Here is a 21,486-nt window from a genome sequence, read left to right as displayed (position 1 = left end):
CACTTGTCAACTGTGTGACTATGGGCAAGTCACTTCACTTCTCTGTGCCTCATCTGTAAAATGGGGATGAAGACTGTGTACCTCACGTGGGACAACCTGATGACCCTGAATCTACCCCAGCACTTAGAACAGTGCTCTGCGCATAGTAATAGTAAGGGCTTAACAAATACCAGCATTATTATTATTATTATTACCTCTTGTCCAGCATTTCATAGAGAGGGCAAATTTAAGATGGTTTCCCTTTCCTTGGCAACTAGGAGTCAGAATCCCAGTAGCAAGTTACTTTCCCATCCCACCCTTGGGCTATGATGATCAGCTTATTTAACCAACCGAGGGTGATGGTGGAGGAGGAGGAGGGGGGTCTTGGCTTTAATCCTTTAATCCTTCATTTTTAATACTTTAATAGGTGTTCCCCTTGTAGAGTGGGAGAAAAATATTTCCAACCTAAATGAAATCCCCTTTCCTTGGTGTATTACTGTGCCCCTGGGGTTGGCAGGTCTTAAAGTTTAGTAAGTCTGTAAATAACTTCAAAACACAATAGATGTGCGTTCTCTCTCTCTCTCTCTTTTCTTTTCCTGCTCATAAACGCCTTCTTTGAGACTGAAGCTGGGCAGGACTCCAAAGCTGCAGTAGCAGCAACAACAAGCCAGTAGTTCAAAGTTAGCAGCAGTTACACAACTTCCAGTAGCTCATTTCATCCAGAACCATTAATGAGCCTGAAACTAAGAGGATCTAAGCAGAGAGAAGGAGCAGCAACCTTGAAGACATCCACCTCACCCCCCTCACCAAAAGAGATTGAGGATTGTTCATGGGTTAACCTTCCTAAGTGACCATGGCACCCTTTGGAAGAAACTTGTTAAAGGCTCGGAATAAAAACAGGTGAGAGAGAGTGAGTGAGTGTGTGTGTGTGTATTAGAGAGAGAGAGAGTTTCCCGTTTTGTTTTGACTTTCCAAAGAAAAATGTTTCGGGAGAATGTGAAGCTTCAGGCATCAGTGACTTCTTGAAAAATTACAAGCTCCTCCATCCAGGGTGTATTCTTCATTTCAGTCATAAACGTAGAGGTGATCAAAAGTGACCTGAACAAAAGAAAAAGAAGGAAGGGAGTGATTATGTTTTCTTCCTTTTATGTTTTTTCTGCCCACCCTGGTTGTCCTTTCTGCTGTCCCTTTTGCTGGTGCATTCCAGAGCAGTATTTTCAATAGAAAGTGAATCTTGAAGCCACCCATTTATCTTTTTCCCAAGAGGAATCCTTGTTTTCCGGGCAGGAAGTAAATATAGTTTAGGAGCTCAGAGAAGAGAGTGGGATTCAAATGTAAATATACCAGGATTCAGAATTGTTAATTAGAGCAAAAACTGCACCACCCTGATGCAGTCTGCAAACAAAGACCATTAGGATCTCTAATACTAGCGCCTCTCCTCCTCCCCCATAATGAAAAAAGTTTTATCCCAAACTGGTGTATTCCTAAAGTAGATTCCATTCTGTATGTAAAATGATTCTTCAACTTTTCAGAAGTTTCAATGTATGTATGTGAGCAGGGTCTTGAAACTTTATAGAGGCATCATCTGGATTTCCTGGTTATTTTTATATTCCACAATTGCAAATTCATTTCAGTAATTCAGGGCTTTTTTTCTGCTTAAGGTAGAAATAGTTTGCCAAACTTGGAAGACAAAGTTATGTTTGAGTGTCTACTAAGGTATATTTCTTACTTTGCTTCTAAGTTTTCAACTCGGTAGTTTCGAATGCTCACGGGTTTTACTTTTTTGGCATGTGCGGTATATTTAGTCATGCTTGTTTGTACATGCTATACTTAGTATAAGTTATAAGCTCACAATTACACAGGAGATAATAGTGTGATTATTTTTAAAGATGAGAATATTACAGACATTGAAATTTTAATGTAAAATGTCTTCCATGTATATCTCATGTACATACTCTGATACTCTCACCACCTCCTTGATGGAATTCCCTTTTAAATATCAAACCCACAAGCTTTGTTATTTTCCAAGTACTTGGTATTGCACACATGGACTTCCCAACAGTGAAATGAAATACTATCTGAATAACAACAAATACAATAATGTGGTTTGGGCATTGTTTAATCATGATAATGTAGTCATTATTATTAATTTAGTGCACTGCTTTATTCATGGTAATTTGTATGAATCAGTGGAGAGACATCTTCCTTAATGAAAAAGCATAGCATTTAATTATGTGTTATCATAGAGTACATTGACAAATGATAGCCTGCTCAGAATTTCAGTAAGGTATATAGTGTTTTGAACTTCCCAGAATTTTTTTCTTATGTTTGATGTACTAGGAATTTTTCACTATTTCAATATCTTCATGTTAGGAACCAAATAGCAATCTAATAAACCTTCCTCTTTGTTGCTCAATGAGCCTTGTTGACAAGCGAATATTTTTCACCCAAATTACATCAGCCAACTAATTATTTCATCAACTAATGGTGAAAGTCGGTCAGTTCACTTCCACGGCAAAAAACTGGTGAGTAGACAAAGTGTTTTTAGGGGAGAATCTCTACATCAATCGAGCAGTCACTAAAATGATGAAAAAGGAATGAATCATTTAAAAGTTCCCGAGCTTCCTTGGTTCTCTTTGTTACTCTATAATGTGCTGGAGTTTCATTATGAACATAGAACTTGCAGAGGTGTAATTTAATGGCGGTGACAGGAAGGGCATAGGGAAACTGCTGAACTCGTAAAAAGAAAGGGAAGTGATTCTCTTTAAGATTTTTTTATATTACCTTTTTAATAGAATCACAGCATGTTTGTGCCACAATTTTTTTTAGTAAAATAAAAATATAAAAATTAATGTTTTAACTGACTCGGCAAATAATCCATACATGGTACAGGGATTTAGCTATACAGATAATTTAGTTTTCTCCAGGAGTCTTTGAGAAGTCCCTTCATATCTTCGATTACAGGTGATTATAGGTCAAGTGAATTAGGTGAGTTGAATAAATTTACCCTTGATGAGTCCTTGATGTGGCTTTGAATACTAGTTTCTACAAAACACAAAAACATGTTCAAGGTCCACATCAAGGGTAAATTTAAATCTTCCATTTACATGAAATATAAATTTTGTTACAAGTGTGATTGGCCTATACAAAATTAATATGAGTGTAGTCGACATGATTAGAGAATATATACTTCAGTTTGCATTACACAGAATACTGGGTTATTTCAAACACATTTTAAAAAGACAGATTTAAGCACATATTTACTTAGTTTCATGGTTATCTCGATGTCAAAATATAGGTAAACCAAATTTTATCATAACTGACAACTAGAAACCCAATAGGCTTTTTGTAGACACATTGTAACTACATAGGCCACATCATTTATCATTAATCTATTCACTGAAATCTTTTTATTTTCTCAACTTTCCTACGTGACCAATTTAGTTTCTCCTAAGAAGCTATTTATTACTAGAGAAGGCCAACATTAAAATGAGAAAACACCTGATCTGGTTGGGAAACTTGGAAGGGTAAAAGCAACACTAAGATAAGGAAAAGGAGGATATGTTGAGAAGGTACCATCTCTTATTTATTCATTCTTATCAAAAAGCTTGTACTCAATCAAACATAATAACTTGACAACTATTTGAAGAATTTCGTGGGGTATTATTTAAGTGTGTCATTAATGAATAGAGCTACTGTTCTAGAAAGCACCAGTTAAACTGATACATAGAGTACCAAACATTTGAGAGAAGTTGAATTACTCTCTCATTCTGCCAGGTAGGTAATCTTTCTTCTGGTTGAAACACCTTAGAAAAGCAGGTTGAAAAAAACATTCTTGGCAAAGTGTAAGTATTGGCACATTTCAAGACATGATTCCATCGATAGAGCTGTCTAGGTTAGATATTCTTGATGTACTTTTAAGCAAAAGGAGTGAGGTATTTTTACACTGTTTTATTAATTCACACTATTAAATGTTTTTATTAATTTGAATGAAAAAATGGCAAGATAATTGAACAATGACAATTTAACTGGATGCTGTTTGCTCAAAGCTAATAATAATTATAATGTTGGTATTTGTTAAATGCTTACTATGTGCAGAGCACTGTTCTAAGCACTGTAGTAGGTATAGGGTCATCAGGTTGTCCCACGTGAGCCTCACAGTTAATCCCCATTTTACAGATGAGGTAACTGAGGCTCAGAGAAGTGAAGTGACTTGCCCACAGCCACACAGCTGACAAGTGGCAGATCTGGGATTTGAACCCATGACCTCGGACTTGCAAGCCCGGGCTCTTTCCACTGAGCCACGCTGCTTCTCACTTGAACCAGTTCAGTATGCCAAGTGAAATAATTTGCAACAACTCACTCAACTCTATCCATGTTTCTACATCCAAATTTTATCTTGCAGCTAGATTCTGGAAACTTAGTAGACGGGAGTAGAAACATTTTTACTTTGCCTATAGTAGATTAAATTTTCCCTGCCAAGACCCTGAACTGGTATTCATCTCACTAATTTAAATACTTTGGAGAGAGATGAAGAATGTGAGAAGCAGCATGCCGTAGTGGAGAGAGCACGGCCCTGGGAGTCAGAAGGTCATGGGTTCTAATCCAGGTTCCCCCACTTGTCTGCTGTGTGATCGTGGTCAAGTCACTTCACTTCTCTGGGCCTCAGTTACCTCATCTGTAAAATGGGGTTGAGACTGTGAGCCCTACATGGGACGGGGACCGAGTCCAACTCGATTTGCTTGTATCCACCCCAGCGCTTAGTACAGTGCCTGGCACAAAGTAAGCACTTAACAAATACCATTACTATTAGAATAGTTTTAATCTCTGAACAATCCAGTAGCTGGAAAATACAATTGCTTCCTTCAGAGGGAACATTCTAACCAACTTCTCTTCGTACCTGTTTTCTGTTCTATGGAAAACACTAAGAAGAAATAACTGTTATAGAACTTTTTTAGCATTTACATCATTTTTGTTTAGCGAGTGATTGTTGCAGTTTTAAATGGGTTTTAATAATAATTGAAACAAAGATGTTGGAAAACCAATCCTCTGATATCTCTGCTTAAATACACCAAGGACAATTACCAATGTCTTTGATTAATTGCCCTATTCCTCTGGAGCTGGTGAATCCTGAAGCCAGATTTGTTATTGAAATACTTCAGAGCTGCCTTGGGGCAAAACTAGAGTCATTTTAGGTGATCTTCACCACTCAGAAGCTCCTGATTTGACTCTTACTTGTGTCTTCCACTGGGATTTCAGGTGACTCAGGTTTGGCAGAAAGATAGTTTATTCCAAATCTCCAGCTGTGCTCAGCCTTCGTAGCACCTCACCAGATGCACAGTGAACCCCCCCAGCAGTCACCCCCAATGTTTCAGGTAATAAAGGCCTGAACTTCCAATGTGTGGTAGTGTTGTCACAATCAGAAGAATCTCTGGGCAGAAGATACAGAAAATCTACCCCAACTTTTATCTTCTTCAATTTAGGTTGATAGGCTATTATACGGATTAGAATTTCACTGTAAAATTTTATTGAAAAATGAGTTTTGTGTGGAGCCGGTGTTTTAAAATCAGTAAGAAATTAAAACATAAAGAATGGGATCTTAGCATGATGGGAATGGGGCTAACTTCTAATGAATGACCTTTTTGAACCCAGTGAAAAAATGGGCAGCATGACATTATGATGCACAACTCTCCAACTGAGAATCGGAGAGTAAAAAGGCAACTGTTCATGATGGCTGCCTCTACAGGTTTTCAGTGGGGTTTTTTACTGTTTTGCTCTGTTCTTGGACCCTTTTCACTTCTTAGGTTCTTGCCTTTTCAAGATATCAAGAGGAAGAATTCAAGCAAGATATTTTTGCACTTTAAAGTTGCCTGCTGAGGTCAGATCCCAAAATGGGAAAAAAAATCCAATATTCTGAGTCTCATATTCTTAAGGATATGTCATGTCAACATCCACCTGAGTATTTTTTTGTCTTCAATTACCTATTGACTAAAAAGAACTTTCTTAATATCATAATTTTGCACTTCATCTAGAAAAATAATCCTGGAAAAGCAAAAGCATATTTGTTACTGTTGTTGTTGGGTTTTTTTTTTTGGAAGTTGTTTAGGTTTGTTTACTTTGTTGTTGTTGGGGTTTGGTTTGTTTTTCTGATGAGTTAATTAGTCTCTTTTCTTTGGAGTAGGTAGTAATTTCATTCCTGAAGAGAATACAGAGGACTGATAGCCTCCTGTAATACTTCGCTAGTCAGAAGATAAAGTTTGCGTATTGGTTATTAGAACTTGCAATACATACCTAAATAATAGGTAGTTTGGTGATTACTTTGTGTAAGGAAATAGAATAGTAAGTGATGGTGATTTAATTATATTTTGAAATCCAAGTGTGTGGGTGGCAAATAGCATTTTCAGGAGTTATCTATATTTATTCATATCAAAATTAACTCCATTTCTAAACACAGAACTTCATTTGGACTACTTCAGGTGTGGGCACATAATTTTTATGACTTCATACTTATCACAATCTATACTGCAAGCAGTATAGTAGATTTTCCCAAATTCATAAGCACAGCATACATGTTCGGCTAATTAAAGCCTACCTTGATCTTTGGAGAGACACATCTTTAATAGCTACTCAAACTGTAGTGGAGAACCTGCAGTTTTCAAGATTTTTACATTTGTTTCTGAAAATAGGTACATAGCTTCAATATCCCAAATTTTGATGATCCTGTGAAACTTGGCCTTTTTTTTCATCCCCAAGAAGCGGAGCACCCATAAAGTGAAGCTCAAGGCAGGGCACCTAATGCAAAGGTGTGTGGAGAACAGCCATTAAAAAGTGGAAGTTCTTGCAGATTTAGTATTTCGCCCAAAGTCATTCTTGCAATTACCCAGGCTAAGTGTCTGAAAGCTTTAGTTTTGGGCCACGGTAATACTGCAGAGTCCCTGTTTGTTGGGACATCAGGTACTGCACATTTGAACTGATCAACTCCAACTTTGTGGCATCCTAGACTAAGGCAAATGTTGAAGCAGCGTGGCTCAATGGAAAGAGCACGGGCTTTGGAGTCAGGGAGTTCGAATCCCAGCTCTGCCACTTGTCGGCTGTGTGACTGTGGGCAAGTCACTTAACTTCTCTGTGCCTCAGTTCCCTCATCTGTAAAATGGGGATTAAGACTGTGAGCCCCACGTGGGACGACCTGATTCCCCTGTGTCTACCCCAGTGCTTAGAACAGTGCTCGGCACATAGTAAGCGCTTAACAAATACCAACATTAAATGTTTCATTTCATGAAAAATCAAATTTGATCAGACGTCTACCCTTTTCATTCTGAAGACATAGATGAATGGATGATTTTTGAAGGTCTGTCATATGCAGTCAATCAGTGGTATTTGCAGAGGCGTGATACGTGATTTCAGAGAGTAATGGAAGTTCATTGATTCAATAGTATTTATTGAGAGTTTACTATGTGCAGAGCACTGTACTAAGAGCTTGGAATGTACAATTGGGCAACAGATAGAGACAATCCCTGCCCATTGACGGGCTTACAGTCTAATCGGGGGAAGTTGCCTCCCTGGCCTCCAAAGGGAATGTTTCCTAAGTCCCAAAATTGGTAGAGCGAAGCTCTGGGCCCAGAACCTACCAGAGGTCAGTCAGTCAGTCAGTCAAAGGTATTTATTAAGTGCTTTCTGTATGCACAGCACTGTACTAAGTGCTTGGGAGAGGACAACGCAGTACTGTAACAGACACATTTCCTGCCTAAAATGAGCTTATAGTCTAGAGGACTGATATTCCAGGATTAGGTTGTGTTTTAGTAACATAGATTTAGACATAGAAATAGTTACATTTTTCATTTAATTATCTTTGGATGATTTTTCATTTTATTTATTCATACATTCATTCAATCATATTTATTGAGCACTTACTATGTGCAGAGCACTGTACTAAGCACTTGGAACGTACAATTCAGCGACACATAGAGACAATCCCTGCCCAACAATGGGCTCACAGGCTAAAAGGGGGAGACAAACAAGTAATCAGGCATCAATTCCATCAAAATTAAATTAGATAAATAGAATCATAGATATATACACATCATTAATAAAATAGAGTAATGAATAATATATACAAATATACACAAGTGCTATGGGGAGGGGAAGGGGGTAGCGCAGAGGGAGGGAATAGAGGGACTGGGGAGGGGAGGAGGGGCAGAGGGAAAAGGAAGGCCTCCCGGTGGAGGTGAGCTCTCATTAGGGCTTTGAAGAGGGGAAGAGAGTTTGGCAGATGTGAGAACGGAGGACATACCAGGTCAGAAGTAGGACATGGGCCAGGGGTCGGCGGCGGAACAGGCGAGAACGAGGCACAGTGAGGAAGTGAGCGGTAGAGGAGTGGAGTGTATGGGGTGAGATGTAGAAGGAAAGAAGCAAGGTGAGGTAGGACGGGGCAAGGTGATGGAGAGCTTTGAAGTCAAGAGTGAGGAGTTTTTGCTTCGTGTGAAGGTTGATAGGTGACCACTGGAGGGTTTTGAGGAGGGGAGTGAAATGCCCAGAGCATTGCTGTAGAAAGATAATCCGGACAGCGGAGTGAAGTATAGCTCATTTCAATATTAAGAACAGTACTATGGTTAAATCCCCCGTGTATGATGTTTTCCATTTTAATAGTTGTTTAAACCTGTCTGTGTAGAGTGCTTATTGAGGGAGTGGGTAAAAATCCAATCCTAATAAGGCACTTGGAAGTCAAAAGGCAAGGGAGGACCTGTTCCAAGCATGGGAAGAAGCACGAAAGAAGAGTGGGTGCAGGAAACAAAGGAAACATCATCATCAAATAAAGTTTATTAAGCAGCCACCAGTGACAGGCTTAGACAAGACAAGAGAATATGACAAACTGTAGAAAAGAGAAATAGAAGTGGGCAGGGTGATGTGAGTCCCAATTGTCTGATGTGGGAGTATTGTGGAACAGAAATCTGAAATACAAGAAATGGCACAGTGTGGTCTGAATAGATAACAGTTACATTTGTTCATTGAAACATTTTGAGTAGATTGATTAATCAAACCATTTAGAATTATGGTTAAAGAATAGGGGTCAGAAATGGGGGAATAATATTCTCTTTCCAAGTGTTCCTTCATTTTCAACACTGAATCAAATGCTAGCTTCCACTGTCTTATGAAGAAGTACATGGAATGTTAATCTGTGACTAAGGGTAAGCCTTTATCTGATACCAACTGTTTCCAAGTATTTGCTTGTTATTCGCATTAAAAACTGACTCATTTGTGCTGTGGCTACATTACAAAGTCTTTACAACCCTCCCGTTTCACAGTATACCTCACCCACACACTAATTTGGACACTCACGAGGTTTCAGCAGCACAAACCACTTTTCCCTTTTTAACCTCACAAACTTGGAAATATCAGTCTCTGACCACAACCTCCTAGACTGTTACCTTTCCTACCTTCCCCCACTTATACAACTGTTCTCCCCTCCACTTACTACAAACCATCGCATCACTCCCAGAATCCTCACTAATGATACCAAATCCATGCACTCAACTATTCTCCTTTCCACTTAACTCAACTCATCCACCGTTTTCCTTCATCATTCTCCCACCATGAATCTCCACTAGTCAAATCATCCACATAATATGCTTTCTATTTTCACACTGCTGAATGCTATAAGCAGAAGTCCAGACATCTGCATGAATTCTTCCACCTCATATTAAACCTTACCCTTTACACCTCTGCCCAACAGCATTATTTTTCCCCACTCATTGGTCCCAACAATTATTCCAGATGGTTAACTTCCTTGTAAACCTCCAAGGAACCCCACCTTCCTCCTCTTTTGCCCTCCTCAAACGTGCCAACTACTTAGTTGATAAAAATGAATCCACCAAGGAGAGTTCACCAAAATTGCCTCCTCACTTCCTCAACCACCCCTATGGATCCATATGTCCATATAGCTCATCTTTCCCAGATTTTTTGTGGTATTTGTTAAGCACTTACTATGTGTCCAGCACTGTTCTGGGGAACATACAAGATAATCAGGTCAGACATATTCCCTGTCCCACACAGGGCTCACAATTTGAGTAGGAGGGAGAACAGATATTGAATCCCCATTTTAAAGATGAGGAAACTGAGGCACAGAAAAGTTAAGTGACTTGCCTAAGGGCAAACATAAGTCAAGTGGTCCTTCTGACACCTCGTCTGTGCTCTATCCACTAGGTTATGCTTTCCCTTAAGGATTCTTTTGAGGGGTCTCCATTCCACATTCATAATCTACCATTGTACATGTGATTCTTGCCACATCCCTTCTCAACTTCTGGAAACACTTGTCCCCACCCTTTCCTAATCCCACCTTCAACTATTCATTTTATGGGGCTCCTTACCCTCTGTTTTCAAATATGCTCAAGTCTCTACAGCACCCTCCAGCTATCCCCTTATCAATAGACTTCCATCCTTATCCAGACATATCAAACAGGTTTAAGCATCTGTTGTTGATCCACTTCTTTCCTTCACGGCTCTTCTTGACCCACTAAAATCTGGATTCTTGACTCTCTATTTCACCAATTTCTCAATCTCCAAATTTTACTCATATCTTGTCTAAGCCATTGGGCTCTACTGCTTTATGCCAGTGCACTTTGAGCTTTTGGTTGCCTTCATCACAACTGACTCCTCTCTTCTCCAGAGGATGCTATCTAATCCTGATTTTACCAGTAGAATAGTATGATAATCAGTCAATCAATTAATCGGTCATATTTATTGAGTTTACTGTGTGCAGAGCACTGTACTAAGCACTTGGGAGAGGACAACCCAAAAATATAACAGACACAATCCCTGCCCACACAATCTTACACTCTATAGGGGGAGGCAAATTTTAATATAAATAAATAATAGATATGGATAAAGTATGGGTATGTACATAAGTGCTCTGGGACTTGGTGTTTGTGGGGTGTGAAAAAAGGGAGCAAGTCAGGGTGATGCAAAAGGGAGTGGGAAAAGGGGAAATGAGGGCTTAGTCAGGGAAGGCTTCTTGGAGAAGATGTGCCTTTATAAAACTCTGAAAGTGGGGAGAGCAATTATCTGTACATTATGAAAAAGGAGGCTGTTCCAGGCCAGAGGCAGGAAGTGGACGAGTGCTCCAAGGTAATATAGATGAGATCGAGGTACTTTCCTAGTTCTACTCCTATCTCTCTAGCAACGCCTTTTCAGTTTCTTCTGTTTCTGTAGGCATCCCACAGGGTTCTGTTCTAGCTTCCCTAGATCCCCTCCAATGCCTTCAGCTACCACCTCAGCCAGATGATTTAAAAATCTGCCTTACCACACCTCTGTGTCCTCTGCCAACTTCAGTTTCCTTTGGCCTCCTGGACATCTTCATTTGGACATCATGCTGGCTCTTCAAACTCAATGCATGTAAAACTGAAGTCTTCATTTTCCCTCCTAAACACATGCCTCCACCTAACTTTCCCATCCCATTAGACAAAAACACTATTATTCCTGTCCCAGAAGCCCATATTCTTAGTATTACCCTTGACTCCTTGCAGTGTGTTGCCAAAATCTGTGTTCTTTTTCATTTCTTTTTCTTCTTATCCATTTTCTTTTCCCATTCCAATCCACTCCATTCCAGTTTACACTCTCCATACCTCTCAAGTTCATATCACTTTTCCTCATATTTGATTACTCACCTGTGATTAATTACCCGTGACTAACCCTATAACCTGTTGCTTGGAAGTTTTTCCCTCTTTTATCCCTATCATTCTTTTCTATGCTACTTTATATGTAAACAAATAATACTTTTGTCAAGTTCTCATTTTCTACTGTATTCTTTCCTCAATCTTTGTATGTTTAGAGAGACTTAGATGAGTCTTCCAAAAGTCTCATTCTAATAGAAGAAGCCTGGGCTAGTGGAAAGAGCATGGGCATGGAAGTCAGAGGACCTGGGTTCTAATTGAGAAGCAACGTGGCTCAGTGGAAAGAGCCCGGTCTTGGGAGTCCAAGATCATGGGTTCGAATCCTGGCTCTGCCACTTGTCATCTGTGTGACTGTGGGCAAGTCACTTAACTTCTCAGTGCCTCAGTGACCTCATCTGTAAAATGGGGATTAACTGTGAGCCTCACGTGGGACAACCTGATTACCCTGTATCTCCCCCAGTGCTTAGAACAGTGCTCTGCACATAGTAAGTGCTTAACAAATACCAACATCATTATTATTATTATTAATTCCATCTCAGCTATTTTATCTGCTGCTTAGGAATGTCACAACCTATCTGTGTCTCAGTTTCTTTCTCATAAAATGGGGATTAAAGCAGTGAGCCCCATGTGGGACATGAACTGTTACCAGCCTACTAATCTTATATCTACCCCAGTGCTTAGTAGAATGTCTGGCAAGTAATAAGTACTTAACAAATATTATTAAAAAACACCTTTAAGGAAACAATCTCCATGTAACTGGGGCTCATACTTTGATAATGAATCCCCATTTTAGATTTGTAAACAGCAATCAGTTGCAAATATTTTTAAAGATTGATACATCTTGGCATACCAAATAGCAACTAATCTAGCTTTCAATAGCAGATGATGAATATGCTCCACTTGTGAAGTTTCAAATAATGTATCATCTTCTTTTTTGTGCTTCCTTGGCATTTTGTCATTGCTGTGCCCATGCAGGTATGTCTGGGGTGGCAGGTATATGATCACTGGATGTTTAGTTAAACCACAAACCATGCAATTTATTGCAAAATAAAACTTTTCAAGGTACCACAAAAAAAAGTTTCCAAATTCCGATGTGGTTTCTGTTTATAAACGTAGCTGGAATTTTAAAATCAATTACTTTACCTCCTCAACACATATGATTGATTGGTTCATTCACCGAGATGTAGTCACACTAATAAAACTCAAATAACTGTTGAGAATAGGCAACCCAGGAATGTAGAATATTAAAGTACAAAGGTCAGAGTAATCAAAAGGAAAATTAACTGTAAAATAAACTCTATCACTCTTTCTTCATAGGATCAGGTAATTATTGGATGATAATATAGATCATATATAGACATGAATGTCATAAATCATCACTCATACTGCAATTGTTCCAAATAGAAATGACTTACAAAAATTCTTTGAGCGTATTTTTCTGTCAGGTTTCATCTACCTAGTAGGGGCTTGGGGGTTGAGGAACTGGCCACCAACCTTCATCTCAATAGCAAGACATTTTTTAGAGATAAAATCCAAAAGCGTTTTGGTAATTTTGATATTACAGGATATAATTGCCCTTAGTACTCAGAATCAATCTATCGGCCAGTGGTATTAATTAAGCGCTTATCATCTACAGAGCATTGAACTAAGCACTTAGGAGAGTACATTACAGCAGAGTTGGCAGACACATTTCCTTCTCACAATGAAAAGTCACCTGACTTTGAAAATGGGTGAAATTATAATGCTGAATTTAATTTATAATGTAACTAAGTAGATATAGATGTATGTAAACATATGTTTATTTTGTAATCTATCTACAGAGAGCTATGTAGATATATAAAATCAAATTGTAAAATCTTTTTGGATTAATTTTTTAAACACATTTGCTGCTATTTCATTCATTCATTCAATCATATTTATTGAGCGTTTACCATGTGCAGAGCACTGTACTAAGTGCTTAGACACTTCATGGCTAATTAGTAAGTATTTTCAGGTTTATTTGTTTCAGATATACATATGTATATCTATGCTTCATACTCAAAGACATTACTGATGGTGAAATTCACCGATGAATGCAAGTGTGACTGAAAAGACCAGCTGGTGCAGAACTTATTTCAACTGCAGGCTCTAGACTGTAAGCTCATTGCCGTCAGGGAATGTCTCTGTATATTGTTATATTGTGCTCTCCCAAGTGCTTAGTACAGAGTTTTGCACACAGTAAGTTCTCAATAAATACGACTGAATGAATGAATGCTGCACACAGAAAGGCTGTCCACATCCATATTGCCCTATTTCTTGTTTGCAGTACCTAAAATTGTTTTCACTTTTACCTTCTTGTCTCATGATCTTTAGGAAGTTTCTGCTCTAAAAGAACCACTCCTCTCTTGGTTGCTGTGTGCCCCTGGGTTGTTATGGGGTAGATATTCTTTCTGACATGACATCTGTCTTTCTGGATGAAACATCCATAAAGGCAGTGCTAAATAATGGAATAATTGTGGAGAATAGGCCAAAGGGTATGTAAGTAAAGTCCACTCACAGAGAGAACATCACTGCTTGAGAAGTGCTATTAGAAATCAGATTCCTTAAGAAAGTGAGGATCTTGCACTCTTCAGTATCACAATGGATAATATCTGAAATGTTTGTGCTTTGCAATACCAAAACTAAACATTAATGGCATATGTATGTTAGCGATTGACAAACAAAATTAACATTTAAAAGTAGCTGGAAAAATGTTTGCAGCAAAAAGAGTTTAAAATATGATTTTAAGTGGACAAGATTTTCTTTTTTTTTGATTCTGCAGTGAGAAATACTTTCCCAGCAAGTACTTATAATATATTTACATTAAACTATATGCGGAACTTTTATTGCATGACAGAGTTCTAGGAATACCTAAGTGTAAGTGCACGGATATGTCTTAAATATATATTTTGTAATTATAGAAGCAGAATTTTATTTTCACACATATGTATTTTTAGAGTGTAATTATGTGAGGATAATGGAATTGGATATTGTTCCAATGAAACAGCTATAAAATATAACCCTGTTAAATGTAATTCAGGTTTTATTTATAAAGATGAACTTGTTTAAAAGAATAAAACCAATACTCACACTATAAAATAATCATTCTAGAGTTCTTCAGAGTCCTTGATCTTTAGCCAAGACACCCACTGAAAATTGGCAAAACAGTTCAAAAAAGTAAATTCACGATCAAAATTTATGAAAAGCATGTCATTTTTCACAGATTTGAAGCATTTAGGATAGAACAAAATCATTCAGGTTAATTGAATTATTTTGTTTATATAGCCAGAATACATATAGAAATATTTCAAAGGTTACATTATAAAAAAAAACTTGTTTTATGTCAAAGCACAACAGAATTATGAATACATCAGTGGCATTTATTGAATGCCTACTCTTTGCAGAGTACTGTATTTAGCACTTGGGGCAAAGCAATAGTTAAAAGACACAAGGAGCTTTCAGTCTAGTAGGGGAGTCAGACACAATATAATTTGAAGATAAGGGGAAAATGAAATAGATATGTGGATGAGTATGTGCTTAATAGGGTATGTAAAATAGTGTATAAAGGAGTGCTACAGTTTGGTTGAAGTGTATAAATACGTAGTCTTTGTAATAGGATTTATTGAGTGCATTCTATGTGCAAAGCACCGTTGTAAGCACTGGGACTGAAATGCACAGAGGAAATATACACAAGCTAATGATAAGGGAGGAGAAGGGGGGGGGGGACAAAAGAAGAGGTTGGAATTTGGGAGAATTTGACCTGGAGAGAAGAAAAATTAATCTCCTGCAGAAGACACGCTATCCAAAGGACTTTGAAAATGGGAAAGCTGTCATCTGTTTGATTTGAGAGGAAGGGAGTTTCAGGCTGGAGGAAGAATGTGAGCCAGGGCTGAGGGAGGAGATCCCAGGAAGAGAGAGAGTGAGTAGATGAGCTTGGAAGAACAGAAAGCATAAACTAGAGTGCAGTGTTGAAGTAAGAAGGGGAGAGCTAGTGGAGTACTTTGTTATTCATGGTCAAAAGTTTGTGCCGGATACAGAGAGGAACGGGTAACCAGTGGAGGTTTGAAGACATGTGCAGATGCATTTAGAAAATCGAACCTGGCATCCGAGTGCAATATGGACTGGGGAAGGGAGGTACCAGGGACAGGAAGCTGAGTGAGAGACTGGTATAGTGGTCAAACAGGTATAAGTGCCTGAATCAGGGAGGTGGCCATTTGTTGAGACTGGATGATCAAGGAAATGTGTGCAGAAAAAATCAACATAATTTAAATAGAGGGAGAAGTAAGGGATAATGCCAAGTTTGTAGGCTTCAGCAACAGGGAAAAGGTTTTGCTGGGAACTGTGATGGAAATGTTAGGTGAATGAGAACATTTGGAAGAGAAGATGAAAAAATTTTGTTTTAAACATATTAATCCAAAGGTTTCTGCAGCACATATCCTGGAGACAAGAGCAAATGTGAGATTTCAGATGAAGTGAGAAGTCTGAGTTGAAGAGATAGATTTGGGTGTCATCCATATAGATGTGGATAGTTGAAGCCAAAGGAGTGGATAACTCCTTTGAGGAATAAGTGTAAAATCTTGAAGGACACCCTTAGCGGAAGTGAAATACAGAGGAAGAGCCACCAAAAGTCACTGAGAACGATCTACCGGAGAGCTAGGAAGAATGATATACTATTTGAAACTTCACAAGTGAAGGGAAACCAGTTGGTAGAAGAACAAGAAGGGGCTTGATGTAAGGGAAATGGAGGCCGCAGGGGCATATAACCCTTTTGAGGAGCTTGGAGTGGAATAGGATTAGGGAGATTGGATGAAGGTGCGTGAGCCTGCAGTGGAATCTGGATTTTTTTTTTTAATAAAGTATGGGAGAGATGTGATTAGGTTTGAAAGCAGAGAGAAAGGAGTCACCAGAAAGTGAGTGGTTGAAGATGGAAGGCAGGGAAGGTGGGTTATGTACAATTGAGTTTAGGAAATGAGGTCGTACGGGGTAGAAGACGCATGTTGAGGATATGGATTTTGAAAGCAAGTGGAAGATCTGTTGAGGCTGCTGGGAAGGATAAGAGAGGATATGTAGTGGGAGGGAAGTGTAGGAGTGAGGGCTGGGCACTGGGAAGCTCTCATCTTTTGGTTTCAATTTTGTTGGAAAAATAGTGGACCACTTCATCAGGGTCAAGAGAAAGGGAACTAGGGACCCAGACAGGCAGGAAATTCAGATAATTAAATCCCACAGAATTGGCACAACTCTTACTAGTTGGATAATTGCGAAATTGGATAATACCTGGGGATTAGCAATACTGCTTAAACGTTACCACCTAGCAGTTAAGAACATTAGGATACTCATTAGGATAGAGAAGCAGCGTGGCTCAGTGGAAAGAGCACGGGCTTTGGAGTCAGAGGTCATGAGTTCAAATCCCAGCTCCGCCACTTGTCAGCTGTGTGACTTTGGGCAAGTCACTTAACTTCTCTGTGCCTCAGTTACCTCATCTGTAAAATGGGGATTAAGACTGTGAGCCCCACGTGGGACAACCTGATTCCCTTGTGTCTACCCCAGCGCTTAGAACAGTGCTTGGCACATAGTAAGCGCATAACAAATACCAACAAATACCATCATTATTATCATTTTCCATGGTATGGAAATTGGAATGTTAGGCCGTCCTAGTTAATTCTGGCATTTGGCCAGGTGCCTGGAGCAAGGTGGAAGACTTGAGATACCAAGATTGTCGTCTAGACTATATGCACAGATAGAAGGACTTCCTTTGTCTTGAAAAATTATTTCTAAGTCTAAATATGCATAAGCATTTAAGTCATATTTTGTTTACAGTTGATCACAAGTATATTGAAAAAACAATTTCATGGACACTTTATGAGAGAAACGTGATTTTATTTATGGTCCTGTTGGATTTGTTCAAGAAACTTTCTTAAGAGTAATGTAATGATTAATGTGTTTCATTTCTTTTACACTGCATCTGAAGAGCCTGGAGGATTAAAACCAATTGATGGAATATGGACCTCCTCATGACGACATTCCATAAAAGTAGCAGAAGCTCAATTATTTTAGAAAAGATGTACATTTTTCTTCATGATCACTGCTTAACTTTCACCTTTTACTTTTAGCATGAAAATACTGACTTTGAAACCTGGAATCTATATATATTCACATAAATACAAACTGTACCTTTTTTTCAGAATTAAACTTCTAGGCTTTAGCAGCTGGGCTAATAAATTTATAATAGATCTTTTACAAAAATGTAAAACATCTATTTTAAAATGCACAGTGGTTCTTTAGGGACGTGAAATTAGGGTGTGGGTCTAGGAGTCAAAGGACCTGGGTTTTAATCCTAGCTCTGCCATTTTCCTGTTGTGTGACCTGGAACAACTCACTTAACTTCTCTGTGCCTCACTTTCCTCATCTGTAAAATGAGGATTCAATGCCCATTCTCCTTCCTATTTCGACTGTGAGCCAGTGACTGTGATTATATCTGACCAAATTATTTTATTTGTATCCCAGTGCTTAGGACAGGGCTTGACACACAGAAGCACTTTTCAAATACCGCAGTCATTAGCCGAGGACTTCTATTGCTATATTATAAACTGTTTTAATAATATTTCTTTGTATTATTTATAATAAACTGTGTAATTTCAAATGTAAGATAAAAGATTTCATTGCATTTTGCTCTCGTGCTAATTGGAATAACAGATGAGAAAAACCACACGAGTCGGCAGATGCATTTAGGCAGGAAGATATGAATTATTTTTAGGACTCTTGGAAAATCTAGTGAATTTTTGAAAAACCTAAAACGTATAGAATACTAAAGGGCTTAGAAAATCAAAATCATATCATTAAATAAAGATTTATTATTTTGTATAGTTTGGAGATTATAAAATATATGTGATCGGACAATAATAGACAGTAGACTTAATATGTGATCAAACGCATTTCAGGTTGTGTAAAATTTACTGTCTAGATTTAATAATGAATGGTCATAATTTTAAACTTAATTAGGCATGTGGAATGATTTCTCAATTGTACCAAACAGGAAAAAATGTTGGAAAAGCGATTAACAGTATTTTTCTAAAATGACTAGAGAACATATAAGGAAGTGTGGATTTTTTTTTTTTTTGAAAAAATATGCACCTAAAAAACTACATATTTCAGTTTTAGGTGAGAAGCAGCATGGCTTAGTTGAAAGAGCCCGGGCTTAGGAGTCAGAGGCCGTGGGTTCTAATGCCGGCTCCACCACTTAATAATGTTGGTATTTGTTAAGCGCTTACTATGTGCCGAGCACTGTTCTAAGCGCTGGGGTAGACATAGGGGAATCAGGTTGTCCCACGTGGGGCTCACAGTCTTAATCCCCATTTTACAGATGAGGGAACTGAGGCACAGAGAAGTTAAGTGACTTGCCCACAGTCACACAGCCGACAAGTGGCAGAGCTGGGATTCGAACTCATGAGCCCTGACTCCAAAGCCCATGCTCTTTCCACTGAGCCACGCTCACTTGTCTGCTGTGTAACCTTGGGCAAGCCACTTAACCTTTCTATGCCTCATAGAAACCCTCAGTTACCTCATCTGTAAAATGGGGATTAAAACTGTGAGCCCCACATGGAACAACCTGATTAGCCTGCATCTACCCCCAGTGCTTAGGACAGTGCTTGGCACATAGTGCTTACCAAATATCATTATTATTATCCGTTTATTGAATTGACATGCATTGAATTTTTTCAAATTAATATCTGAGAAAAATGCAGTATCCCTAGTCTTCTGATCCAGGTCACTCATGCCCAATGTTCAATTTCCATACCAGACCACACCTCCACCATATTCCTAATCTCACCCCACCTTGAATCTAGTATGCACGCTTCTTCAGTCAAATCCCTTAAATCTAATAATAATAATGTTGGTATTTATTAAGCGCTTACTATGTGCAGAGCACTGTTCTAAGCGCTGGGGGAGATACAAGGTCATCAGGTTGTCCCAAGACTGGGGCTCACAGTCTTCATCCCCATTTTACAGATGAGGTAACAGAGGCACAGAGAAGTTAAGTGACTTGCCCACAGTCACACAGCTGACAAGTAGCAGAGCCTGGAATCGAACCCATGACCTCTGACTCACAAGCCTGGGCTCTTTCCACTGAGCCACGCTGCTTCTACTAGCAAAGGGTCTGAGTAAGTGAGTCAATAATAGGCTTGTCTGTGTATTTTTTAACTGCATATACACCTAGAAGTATCCATAAATCTCATTTATCCTGGATAAGCCTGGCAATCCAGGCAATTTAATAATGACCCAGAATTGGGACTTTCCTACATATACTGTTCACTTTGCCTTCAACTACTAGCTTCTCTTGGCCTTAAATTTGTTTTATTTGTTGTTGTTGCTGGCATTGTTTTTATGGGATTTGTTATGTGCTTACCATGTGCCAAACACAGTTCTGAGCACTGGGGTAGATGCAAGCTAATTTGGTTTGATACAGTCCTTGTCCTACATGGGGCTCACAGTCTGAGTAGGAGGGAGAACAGGAGAACTGAGGCACAGTGAATTTAAGTGGCATGTCCAAGGTCAAAAAGCAAACCATTGGCACAGCTAGCATTAGGTCCTCTGACTCCCAGGCCCGGTCTCTTTCCACTAGGTCATGCTGCTTCAACTTCCATGTCTGGGCTGGATTAGGTCCTACAGGATTTTGGGACTTGTAGATGTTTTAGATTCTGAGTTAATTAAAATAACTCAAGTCCAAGTTCCATAGCTCAGGCTTGCCAATATAAACAGGTGACATTCGTGAAGCCATTCAACTACTATCAATTGAGGAGAGATCAGCTAATCAATCAATCATACTTACTGAGTACTCACTATGTGCAGAGCACTGTACTATGTTCCTGGGAAAGTACAATGCAACAGAGTTGGCACACTTGTTCTCTACCAAGTTGTGTGCAAAAATTTATGAAAGAGATAATTGTTATGGTTCAATCCATTCTTGAAATTCCACTCAAATCTTAGGAGCAGAAATTTCATTTTAATGCAGAGAGAAAGAGAGAGGAAAAATGGACCAAAAGGTTTCCTAGCGATAGATGCTTCATTAAATGCCCAAACTTACATTAGAACATTCAGTAAGTACACAAACGTTTGGGGGCCGTGAGCATGTACATTCAAGAGAGAAATGCAAGTACCATAAAAAAAAAAAAAACAAGAAAAAAATGAGAGTGAAAGCTATATTCAGCCAAACATGTCTGAATTTGAGAGTTCTACAGAGATTGTTGGTTGGTCATTTCAGCATTATCTGAAGGCTCAAATCACTCAGAGTATTCTGGGAATCTCTTTTTCGATCCTGGAAAATATAATCTCTGAAATAATGTTTTCTAGGTATCCTCAGCTCTATTTGCTTCAGTTTCATTTGCACTGGAAGCCAGAACATTTTCACAATAAGACCGTGAAATGCTTGTGGACTAGAATTTTTTTTGAATGCTATTTGTGAAAGGCTTACTATGTGCCAGGCATTGAACTAAGCACTGGGGTAGATACAGTCTACGTGCTGTTTGAATTGGGACATTTTGCAGATGAGGTAACTGAAGCACAGAGAAGTTAAATGACTTGCCCAATGTCATACAGCAGACAAGTGGCCGTGCCGATATTACAACCCAGGCTTTCTAACTCCCAGGCCTGAGTTCTATCCATTAGGCACCACTGCCTCTCTCACATTGCTTAAATCCACAATTCTGCTCCACCTTTCATGGATGCCAAAGGGAAGGTGAAGTTATGTAAGTTTATAATCATGTCCCAACGTCCTTGTTTTCAACAAAAACAAACCCTAAAACATAACAACTTTGAAAACTTGTAG

At 38.8% G+C, this 21,486-nt stretch overlaps 1 protein-coding gene across 1 annotated transcript in view; it reads left to right on the top strand.

Annotated features, from left to right (window-relative positions):
- Positions 1-620: 620 nt before the first annotated feature.
- The window catches only part of RASSF9 (Ras association domain family member 9), a 30,980-nt gene continuing 10,114 nt past the window's right edge, over positions 621-21,486 (top strand). The window contains exon 1 of the mRNA XM_007670090.3: positions 621-879. Coding sequence (XP_007668280.1) covers positions 833-879 — 47 coding nt within the window. The 5' untranslated portion in view covers positions 621-832. The remainder of the gene's footprint in view (positions 880-21,486) is intronic.

Source organism: Ornithorhynchus anatinus, chromosome 14 (assembly GCF_004115215.2).
Source record: "Ornithorhynchus anatinus isolate Pmale09 chromosome 14, mOrnAna1.pri.v4, whole genome shotgun sequence".
NCBI lineage: Eukaryota > Metazoa > Chordata > Mammalia > Monotremata > Ornithorhynchidae > Ornithorhynchus > Ornithorhynchus anatinus.
Note: the sequence above shows the minus strand (reverse complement) of the source record. Positions and strands in the feature narration are given on the sequence as shown.